An 11,998-nucleotide genomic window follows, 5' to 3' on the forward strand; every position below is an offset into this window, starting at 1 on the left:
AGGAAAGTACCATTGTAAATTCTGTCCAGAAGAACTCTTTGCACAAATGCAAAGAAAACGGGAAGGTTCTTGTTCCGTTGCCCCTTTTCTTTCTTACCTTCCTTTGTTCTTCCTCATGGTATAAATACAAAGAAAATTAGTGCTGTTAATTCTTTCTGGTTGTGGCAAAGTTGCCTCCAAAATATGTCACCCCAATAGTCATTTAATAATGCAACAAGAATCTTTGAGTACTAGCAGAAAATTATCCACAGAGGAATAAGATTTGACTCATTTTCCCACAAAATCAATGTGACCGTTACATTGACTGGTTTTCAGATTTTTCTCCTTAAAGATTACTCAACCATTGGAGTTTTCCTGAGACTGTGCTGATCCTTTTTGTACTATTCTTTTCTTTTTTCCTTTCTTTTTGCCAAGAGTCAACTGTTCTTTTAAGCTTAGCAAATTCTCAACTTGCCAAGCTAAATATTCCAGACAAGGAGATGCTTGTCCAAAGCAGTTCTGCTGTGGTAATGCACCCTGACCTTTCAGGTAAGGTGCATTTGAGGTTGTGAAACAAGCCCTTAGGATGTGAGATGCTGCTGGAACGCCAAATTCCTTTACTCCCATTTCAGCTTTACTCCCAACTGTGTCCCTGTGATGTGACAGTTACTTATGGGACCTGCCTTAAAGGTTTTATGGTTGTGACTTCAGCTGCAAGACTGTTATCATTCCTGCAGAGAGAGCAGATGTGCTTGAAATCAAGTTTTATACTTAAAAGCCTGTCTATGCTGTTACCAAGAGCACAGCTCTGACCTCTTGTTGCTCATGATATTTCTGTAGCCCCTGTGACACCAGTTAGTCCCTTTTGCTCCTGTGGAAGAGCCTGACTGTGCCAGAACAGGCTCATCTGAGCAGCTCTGCAATGTGGACACGATTGCTGCTCCACCTGCCACCACAGGAATTTCTCTGCTCAGCTGTAAACTTCAAAGCTGTTATTTGACTTGTTTTATCTTATACCAACGTAGACAGAATACCTCAGCAGCTTATCTATGGGCAATCCACGCACTAACAGCTACTGTGTTTTGCTAGTCTGAGCAGCTGAATTGAGCAGCTGCCCACCTCCTCTTTCCTCTTTCTTTTTCCCTTGTGTTTGCAATCCCAGGTAAAGCCTGGAAGCTGCTAAAGGTCTTCAGAGGCTGGAGGAACTGTAGGTTTGTGGTAGGTGGTGGAGATGGCTCTGCTCTTCTTCCTTTTTCAGTCCCCAGGTGGCATCTTTCAACAGATGCTGCTGCAGCAGGGAGAAGAAAACACCCAGAAGTTTAGGGTCTGCTTCTGCCCTGTGAGTCAAGAGATGTTTAAAGGTATGGTGCGTCTTCCTGCTAGTGCAAGGAGAGGGTCTATGTACTGTGTGGGGAATGCATAACATTTAGGTCTTCACCTCCTGTTCTGATCAGGGAGTTGTTTTGCTTTCTGAGCTACTCTGAGAGTTTTGACTCCATACAAGAAACTCAGCCCCAAGACAAGGGTCAGGAAGAGACTCACACATGGTGCTGCTTTCCTTGTGTGGTGGGTTGGGAATCACAGGGTTTTCTTCCTCCTCCCAGGTGCTGGCAACTGCTGCTGCCATCAGCACACTGCTGGCCATGGTGGGCATGCAGGACAGTCAGGCCAAAGTACTGTTCTGGGTGAAAAGACCTTTCAAATTTCCAAACGCAGTTTCACATAAATCAGTTGCTTAACTAATGTTTTCCATGATACTGCCTCCACATCCTGCATATTCTTAGACTGAAAAGTATTCTCAAATATACAGAATTTTTCTGCTGTTGTATGCATGAGGATGTTGTACCTACTTCCTACTCAAAAGAGCCAAGCCATCAATAGATAAGAACCTCTCACCAGTGCTCAGCAGAAAACAAGTGTTGTCTCTCCCCTTTGCCTGTGGGAGCTGGCAGCAGCGCTCCTATCAAGACCTGGACCAAACCAGTAAATTCCGTTGTGCCGTTTGAGTAACAGTGGTCTCTTCTCAGAGGGAAAAAGATGAGAGGAAGAAAGAGTAAATCGTAAAGTAAATCATGAGGCAGATGGTTTCTGTTTATCACTCTTAAATTGAACACAAGTATGGGGTTTTTTCTCTGTGTTCCTTAATTTCTGTTTTCAGTTTCTTTAAAATGCTGGTAATCGGTGAGTTTAGAACCTAGAGAACCTTTCATTTGTCGAGACTGTCTTATTCCTGAGATTAAATAAGCACAGATCGCTGCGAGAGTAGCTCACACTAATAACTAAGCCAAATGAACCATGTTTTGCCATGTTTTGATACATAGGCTGGCGCCAGGCACATCCACAGATTGAAGTACTGATTTTGCAAGAGAGTATCCTGCATGGCTGTCTGCTGCAGCATGTCATCAGGGCTGACTCCTTTTATGTGCCTCTGGTCCCAAATCCCAGCAGGCTCTTGAATATTGTTGTGTCATCTTTCTTTTCAGTATTCAATAACTGTGCTTCATTTCCTTAACGAGACAAACATGCAAAATTAGAGAGGTATTGGCTGTAGAATATCAAACTCATACTGCATATGAGCAACCAACTTCCCATCCCTGTTTGCCTTTGGCTCAGAGACTGTGTTTGTAGTGGAGTGCACTTGTATTTTGTACTGTAACATCATATTGTAAACCTTTTACAACCTGAGAATGACAGCCTGGGCTCGTGGGTATTTGCTGTCTCTCAAAAGAGTGAGACATGCTATAGCTCTCCGTGTTTTGCAGTGACAGACTTGGCTCTGGGTGTGGAGTAATAACAAACTTGCAAGGAACTATTGCTTCAATCCAATGAGTAGGTTCAATCAGCAATGTAGTATGCCTACACTTTGTGAACAGACAGGAACACAGGACTACAACAGGAGTGTGAAATTTTCTTTAATATGTTTGCATAGAAAATTGTGATTTAAAAGAATTACTCTCTTGCACAGTTTTTGTTCATTTGCACCTGTGTAATTGACTTAAAAACACCTTTATTCTGCTAAAAAGTTATTTACATGCTTGACTGTATCTTTGCTATCCATACTTCTTGTGTGTAAGAAGCCTGACAATTAATGCCAAGATTAATTCCACGTTTGCAGAAGTGGGCCCACAGATGGCTGTTAATTTCCCTTGGCATCCTTATAAGCCAATATGTTTCTGTTATTTTATTTACCAAATAAACACTATACATTTACTTAATTATATTTGACGTCATAATTTCAGGTTTTGCTTTGGCCTACAAGGGCTCAGGGCCCTCGAGGTAGCTTTCCTCATTATTAAACAACAGATATATAGCTGTAGTTAGTGAATTATGCCTGAAGACATGCATAACAAACAAATGTACAGCAGTTTCTATAATAAAGTAAAAAACACACCTTTACAGTGAAAAATGTGGTTTTCCAAACGGAAAGTATTAAGGGCACTTCAAAACTGACACCTATATTTGCTATTTTGTCCTCTCTTTGAATTAATTAATAATATCTACATTCTAAAGAGGAAAAACATGAGAAACAGCATTTACAATTAAGTGGGACAGAGATTGTTGCTGCTTTTAATATTTCTTTAACTTCAGTAAATGTTGAAATTATTTTAAGGGCAGAAGTGACTTCCAGCAGGGCCTGGTCACACCGGTGGCCATATGCTCATGAACCAAGCCCTGAGAGTTCTCGAGCTTCTTGGCACATGAATGTGTTGGTCTCTCACCTCCCTGTCTCCAGGCACATTTTGAAAAAAAATTCCAAAAGTCATCCATTATCCACAACCCTTCTCTCAACACAGGGCCTCATAGCTGCCCAAAGCAAACAGTTGTCCCCAATACTTTTTTTGTATGTGGTTTTCTTTTGATTACACCTTACGTGATTGATTGCCTTTGGCAGCAACTGTGTAACTGAAAATTTAGAAGTCTGAAATATGTGAAGCACAAGGTTCTTTAGCCAGAGTTCCTCACTCCAGAATTTGTTCCTGCACTTCATATTACATATTTCAAAAGGTAGTGCTGGCTGAAGGAAGCAGATAATGATCCAATGGCTGTTAACAGAATTGGAAGATACATTGTATGAAGTCAGTTCTGTATTTGCACAATAGATTTAATTACATGGTAAAATCAATTTATCAAGTTTTCATATTTACGGTTTGACTATTCACCATCAGCTTTCTGTATGCATTTTTGAAGGGGTCTTTTTTGGTCTGGTCCAAGCACTGCTGAACTGCTCTAATTTGTTGGATATGTCACTGTAGTTGCAATGCTTTGCTACTTTTTTTTTTCTTTTGCATTTTTATGCTCTGAAAATAACATCTTTTTCTTTATCTTTTTTAAAGATAAAGACATTCCCTGCTGATACATCTAATCCTTTTTTCGATCCTTTTACAACAGTACCACAGTTTTCTGTAAGTAGAACGTGCAACTAAAAACTGTGTATTTAACACAATTCCAACTGATTTTTTAAGTGTCAGAAATTTATGTGCTAAGCAGTCCTCAAAAAAAAAAATAAATAGATTCCAGGTAGAAATTAGAGTGTAAATCAGTTAAATATTCCCATTATACAAATAATCAACTTGTCTGCATTCAGACATTGCTGCTTACTAGACAGAGGATTAAGAGTTAAAGGTCAAGTCTCACTACTAATGTGAGACTGTAGAGGACACCTGTGAAGCTCCACAGAATCTTTCCAAAGAGCAATAAGGGAATGGGAAGACTTAGTCCTCTGTCTAGCAATTGCATGGCCTTCTGCCTGAAACTGCTTGCTGTGCCATCATCGCAAAAAGGGGGGCTTGATTTTCATTGCATTTACATCTGAATTTTAAGGAATTATAGTTAGTGTATTGATGACTACAATGGTATCTTTGTACAAACTTCCATGTTTACCTAATAACTTGAATCAAGTAGGGTTGGTAAACTGCATACAGGAAACAATTATTTGCCAATTTAAAAAATAAGTGCGATCTAAGTCCTACTTTAAGGGTAGAGGCATTATCTAATAAGTATGACAAAATTATCTACTGTATAAGAAACACTCCCTGATTATAATTATAAACCACCGTAACTGACTTCCAGTTTTTAAATTATATTCACAAAATGAAGCATTACAGACTTTAACCTTAACTTCTACCAGTAGCAGCAATCTATATCTGACATATAATCAGAGAACAGTAAACTTCAATCATTGTTGGCCCATGTGCAGTAACTGCATTTGATGATTTAAAAAAAAGCTTTTCTTTCACAATAAACTTGATCATTGGATTTGATCTAAATGTTGTTTTTCTCCAAATAGGTATTTTAAAGGCATAGTTAGGCTCCCCAAGCTGTGTCAGTGCCACTGTCGAGCTCTAATTAAAGGTATCTGAAAATACACAGGACTATGCCACAGCAGCTTTTCACTAGGTCAGCCAAGTCCGGATAGTACAATTGTGGTAAAAGCTAAACCAGAGTTACAGTGTTTGTGTCTTTCATGCTTATATAAGCAGAAAGATATGCCCAGAATCGCTTTCCCACTAATTAATAATGATTGTCAGGAAAATATTTACCTGCCTATGACAGTTATGATGAAAGCAAAATTTAGGAGGGCTATATAAAATATATTTTTATCGTTGGGGGTGTGTGTGTGTGTAGAACTTTAAAATATAAACAGAAGGTATCCTGATACACTCATCCACAGAAATTTCCATCTTGTAGAAAATGGCTGTTTCATAGCAAATTCAAATGTTGAGATTTTGTTATGCTCTGTCAGGAAAGAAGCAGAAAAGTGAAATTCAAACTAATCTTTCTGAAATTCCTTCTTTTCCCCATACAGTCCTATTTCCCTGGGCAGGGTGGAGGGCAGAAAATCCAGATCACAAATATTTAAACCACCATTATAATAAAAATCTAACAGTGTGTGATCCATCATATGATTCCATACATTCCTGCTAATGAGTTATGCACGAATATCTGTGGTAAACGAGCAGCTACCTAGAGGACTGCATAAAGATGGGAAAACAATGAGGAAGGTTAATTGGACTTCAGTCCTGTGTTTCATGGTCCTCTGCCCCAGCCCAAAGAGATGTGCTGCTCCCCAGTAGCGTTTCAGTTTATTTTGATGCATGGGCTTTGCCAAGGGCTTGAAGATTGCTACACCACAGGCCGGAAAGATCTAGATCAGTGTTAGAACTTGCAGGCAGATCTAACTTTGAATGTTCTCCAGTCACACACAGTCCCAAATGGAAACTTTTATTAATCTGTTCCCTTGTTCTGTTTTGTTCTTTTTTTTCTCTTTTCTTTGCTTCTCCTTTACTTTTTTTGTTTGGTTGGTTGGTTTTTTTGCTTGGAACAGAATATTGAAATGTTACTGAGGGAAAAAAGGTTTTTGAACGGTGACATTTGGAATACTTTAACTTTTGTGTAAAGCTTTTAATGTGGTGGTTTATATGCAGTTGTGTTGATTTTATTGGAGGAAAAATTAGACAGCTTGGTTGCCTGGAAAGTTTAAAAATAAGCCTTCATGCCAGGAACCCCTCTGAATTTCAGAGATTTCTGTAGAGAGATGGCAGGCTTGATGACCATATTCACAGGCTGGTATGAGCCATCTAATTATACCAGTTAAATATTTGGCTCAGATATATTATGCAAGCAGATATATTTTTAAAGATATTTTGGATATATACCATAAAAACGTTATCTAGAGTAAATACACTTTAGGACTCAGGGCAAATCTTCAGGAAATATAATTTGTCATTGCTCTGCTAATTTCAGGCTGGGAGAATTTACATCAGCTTCACAGAGTGATGCCTCCTTCTCATGCCATAAAGCAAGATCTGGCAGTCCTCAGAGCACAGGAACACCAAATCTGATACCCCTGCAGCTTATATGGTTGAATTTTAAAAGTTAAATGACAGAAAAGTTTGAACAGGTTCTATTGGCCAGTATTAACGCACGTAACTGGCCAGGGTTGGAGCGAGAGTTTCTTTAGCTGGTTTTACATTCTCCATTTTACTGTTTTTGTGGAATTAATGGAATTCCTTTTGCTTCAGAGGTTGTTTTGGAGCATATCAGATGTGTTTAGCTGAAATACAAGCAGAGACATATTAAAAAATGACAATAAGCAAGCAAACCTAACACAGCATATTTCCCTGAGCTCAAATAATTGTCCCATTGATCAAACTGATTTGTTTGTGTTTAGCATTGATCCTGTGTGGCTTGCAGAATTTGAGAAATAATTAAGACAAAGAAAACCAAAAAGTTGTTATTCAAATAACTGCTCCCTTATGGTGGTGACTTTTTTTCCTCCCTGCCTTCAAGTCTGAACCAAGTTCAAAAGAAAAAGTCGTCAAGAAAGGAATGCAGCTGATATCAGTAGGAGCATGTCCTAATGGTGCTGATGCACTGACAAACTGCAGCTGCTCTGTTCTTCCCGGGTCACAGTCATACATGCACCACAGCCACTAGCCATTGTGATTTGGCATGAGAAATAGTCCATGCCAAAATGCAAGGCAGGGCTGTTTTATTTTTAGGGATCCTCCCCTTCAGTTGCATAGGCTGGCCCAGCCTTTGCTGTAATACTGCAGCGCTGATATGCCTCACCTGAAAGACAGGAGATGGTTGCTTGCTGTTTGTCTTAAACCAGCACTTCCACTATTGCTTTAAAGTTGCCTGTCACTAGATACTGCAATAATACTCCTCCTGAGGCATGCTCCAGTTAGCAGATGTGGGAAAGAGGTGGGCACTTTGAAACCCAGACTCCTACAAGCCCAGACTCCTGGCTGTTAAAAAACATACAGTAGTGAGAGGACCCACCAGGGAATTGTATAGGATTTCTGAAAAACAGTCCAGAAATCTCATATGGTCATCATCCTGCATTATTTTTAGGGAAAATGCAGTGAAGATAAGCAGCCTTCTCCAAACAGATTATGTCTTTTATCTGAATGCTGCCAGCCCCGTACGTGGAGTTTCATCTCATATAGTGCATGTTGCCATCAGGGTCGTCCCTCAGGCATAGCTCTGAAAAAGCCATCAAAAGAGATGGCTGTTCAGCGTCTACAGGGGTTGCACTGAGCAGCTATAGCTACAGCCACCTGTTTGTTCTCCTTATTCGTTGTTGTTACTGAGTGTTTGGCAATAAATTGGATGCTGAAAGGTAGCAAGAGCAGCAGACATTTATCTATGCTTTTTTTCTTTCTGTGTCTATACATTTTTTTGTAGGCAGAATTTGCAGACAGCAAAGTACAATGCTGTGCGGTGCCGTCATCTCCTAAGATAACACTGGTAACCCCGTCACCTGTACTGAGATCTTTGGCAGAGACTATACCAACTCCAACGGTCCAGACAATATATACGTCGCATAAACCGATTTCACTGGCAGACAGGTATTGTGCAGTTCTTTCACAGAAATACTATGCTTTCTGCATTAAAGGTATCAGCTTGATTTCTCTTTTTCTGTTATAATTACCATAAAATGCCATCTTCCCTCATACCAAAAGATTTCCAGTTGCTGTTTGACACCTACTTCAGAATACGTGGGTTATATAAAGAGATCTGGAAGTCATATCTGCTCCAAGAAAAAAACCCTACCTTAATTAACTGCTGCAGCCAGCAGCATACCACTTCTGTGGCCAGTGGCCTGGAGAGAGAGGGCTGTGCAGATTTTCCTCAGGCAAGTTATTTTGTCTGAACCACAAAGGTTTTCTTTTAATAATTGCTGTTGCAATTTGTTTTTTTGAAATTAAATGTCTGTAGGGGAAAGCTGAGGTGGAGAAATGCCTGCTTTTCTAAATTAAAAACAGTCACTGGATTTCTTTCTTTTTCCTCGTCATGTTTTTTTTTTTTTTTAGTAATGTCAAGGTACTGTGGTCTTTTTTGTAGTTTCTCAGACAAACAAGCCACCTCATCTTTCCACAGGCAGCCTGCTTTCAGTTTTCTGTTCTTCCATCCTACCATTTTTGCATGCTGGCTTCTTATTCTAGAATTTAATCAAAGCTGAATTTCCCAAGGTGATCATTTACTGAATACAAATGTAGGAGTGGATATACTCAATACTTCTGGAGCACAAAGAATCCCAGCCTTGTGCTGAAGAGAAAAGATTTTTTTGGCATCATAATAAATGAGCCTTTTTTGCTTTTGGATTCACAGACAATTCCCATTTTCATTTGTTAATTATTTTTTGCAGATGTTGGTTTAATTGCACCTGCACACTTGTTCAACGTTGCTAACTCATCTTAAAATTTATCATTCCAGTGGAAGTGTACTTCTGAAGCTGTAGTGCTGAACTCAGCTTCTGCAGGTTGTCGTGAGCACAAATGGGTGATTCCACCCTTGATTGTCCATGAATGGGCTGCAAGGTTTCTGCAGTGCAGTTCAAATCTCCAATCTCTTTTACAAGCATTAGATACCTAACTCTTGTAACAACAGAGCAAACAGAATTTTTTCCCCCACACTATTTACTAAGAAATGGGATCACTAACCCAGGGTATTCCCAGTGTTGCAGAGCCTGGGGACTCTACAGAGTGTGTCAGTGTGTGAGAGCAAGGACTTCGGCTCTGCTTCCCACACCTCGATGTGTGCGGGACTGTAGTAAATTCAGCGTATACAGACGTCCCCCAGTATCCAACCGTGCTGAGGAACAGAAGGCTGTAACACCAGTCTTTTGGGATGGCATTTACTGTAGCTGTTTCATTTTTATAGACCTAATCCAGCTTCCTTTGAAATCAGTTGCCTTTAATGGGGGTGAGATTAAACCCCGAACTGTTTTATCCATGTGCCTCTTTTTATGTCCTTTTTCTTGCCTCTGTTTGCTCTTCAGAAATATCAAGCGGTACTTGTTTTTCAATCAGCCATCAGTTATCAGCCTTTTCACTGAATTGAGTCTGACCTTTTTCCCCCTCCTTTGGTATTTTGAAAATGTTAATTATTTTAAATTGAAATCTGAGACTTATTGTTGTTCCCATAATTGGCTGTTTGTGCATTAATTACACAGTGCTGAGACTCTGAGGCGTGAACTTGAGAGAGAGAAAATGATGAAAAGACTCTTGATGACAGAATTATGAAATTCACACTTCCGTCAGATGGAAAATGGATTGGGGCCTTTCATGTGCCTTCTGTCTGTTTACATTCCTCTGCTTCTGTGTACTCAACATAATGCATCGGGAAAATGTGTGATATTCCTGGCTCGCCTGGATTCACCGTGGTTGGTTAAAATTGAGTCTCGGCTAGACTTTAACTTGAAGGAGTTCCCTCATTCATTTGCTGCTGGGAAATAAACCTTCAATCCTTTATCTCTCCTGAGATTTTATACTATTAACACAATTAATTTCTGGTTTGGTTTTGGTAAATCTAGGGCAAAAAGGATCAGCAAGGAGCATACTGATTTCTATTGGGAAACACTGTTCTGTACATATGTTAATAAGTGCACAGAAATTAATGTTATGCAGAATATTTTGATAGTAACATAGAAAATACGTCATTTTGTACAACTGAAAATTGCAATGAGCTACTGCTATTTGTTAAAGAACCATTTTTAAAGCAGAAGAATGATTATTACATCCTAACCCCAGGACTGTTAGTCTCCACAGAAGAATAAATGGCTGTCTTATTAAATTCCTAACCTTAACCTTCACTCAGAGATATAAATAGCTGCAAGGGGGAGAGACACCCCACCATACAGGTATACACACACAACACTCCCTATAGTTTGTCATCTTGACATAAACCTTTGACTAAATCTTACCGTATTTCCATTAATAAAAAAAAAAAATAAATCAGTTGTTTAAAGTAATTTGCTACTGACTTTCTAGCTTGATACTGACTTTTTTTAACTGAGAAGTTTTACCTTCTCCAGGTTGCCTAGGCATTAGGGTGCGCCCACACTCAGAGAGCTTCTGTGCCCGCGCTGAGGGTTGCAGAGCCTCAGCAGTGTGGACGTAGCTCCCGCAGGGAGGATTTTTTCCTTCCTGGGTAGATAAACCACCTTCCTGTCTGACATGAATTGATTGATCAAAAGGATAATAACAATGATAGTTTATGGCATGGCTGTGTCTACACCCATTTTTTCACTTTACTAATCAGCACGTGTGTACTGGCAAACCTGTGGAGGGTACGCCTGGTTGTACGTCCCGTTCACCTCCAGCACACAAGCAGCCTCTGCGTTCAGTGGAGCTATCTCAGGCGTCAGGTGGGGTGGGTGGTCCAGCACTAGCAGAACTGCAGCCCTAGGGAGGGTGTTTATGGTGTACAGGTAACACTACCAACTATTTCCTAGGAACAAAAAGAAGAAAGAAATTCTCCATTTCCCCCTGTTCAGTAGTGCAGGGTCATCTAGAAAGCTACTAACAACTGTCAGCTGCAAGGTACTCTTCCAACAGGAAAGCTTTTGTGTGTTTTGTATGGCTGAAGATGTATATTTTTCTGTTACTCTGTACACTATGTTCTCTTGTTTGTATTAAGATAAAAGATTGCCCTTAATTTGACACTGATTATGATGGATTTAGCTTAAGCAGTTTGTTTGTGTGAAGGCTGGGAAGTGACTGCTGTGAGACTGGGTTTCCTTCAGAGATAGCTTGTGCTTTTTTTCTGAAATGAGAGTTCGAAGCATGAAATGAAATGAAATGAAATGAAATGAAATGAAATGAAATGAAATGAAATGAGCATTGTAGGACTGTGGATTGCAGTGTGGAGGTATAAAATGACTTGTCTATTTTATATTTCCTGGGACAAGAAATTAGTGTTAGGCTCCCCAGTTAACAAACCCAAAACTTTCTGGTTGCCGTAAAACAGGGCAAAATAAATAGCACAAGTGTTAGGTAGAAACTCACAGTAAATGTAATGGAGTAGCTCTGCGTGAGTGATGGGCACAAGAAGCCATAGGAATAGACCTGGACTGCAGATTTCGGAGTGCTCACGTGACTCTGCTGGATAATTAGATACGACTTGTATGCTGTCCACCTTCTAGTTACGGTGCCGGGACACTTCTGTCCTAATGTTTTAATGTACTGCTCCATCAACCCAAGGTTATTAAAAATGGATTAGGAACATTAAA

The 11,998-nt window shown here is 39.8% G+C and overlaps 1 protein-coding gene across 2 annotated transcripts in view; it reads left to right on the forward strand.

Annotated features, from left to right (window-relative positions):
* The window catches only part of EPB41L4B (erythrocyte membrane protein band 4.1 like 4B), a 169,522-nt gene extending 157,985 nt beyond the window's left edge, over positions 1-11,537 (forward strand). The window contains exons 23-25 of one of the 2 annotated variants that reach the window (XM_056332552.1): positions 4,314-4,382; positions 8,170-8,333; positions 9,941-11,536. In XM_056332552.1, the coding sequence (XP_056188527.1) occupies positions 4,314-4,382; positions 8,170-8,333; positions 9,941-10,010 (303 nt within the window). In that variant the 3' untranslated portion in view covers positions 10,011-11,536. Of the gene's footprint in view, positions 1-4,313; positions 4,383-8,169; positions 8,334-9,940 lie in introns of both variants that reach the window. The other variant, XM_056332553.1, reaches the window with a different exon arrangement.
* The last annotated feature ends 461 nt before the right edge of the window (positions 11,538-11,998 follow it).

The sequence above is a fragment of the Falco biarmicus genome, chromosome 3 (genome assembly GCF_023638135.1).
Source record: "Falco biarmicus isolate bFalBia1 chromosome 3, bFalBia1.pri, whole genome shotgun sequence".
NCBI classification, from domain to species: domain Eukaryota; kingdom Metazoa; phylum Chordata; class Aves; order Falconiformes; family Falconidae; genus Falco; species Falco biarmicus.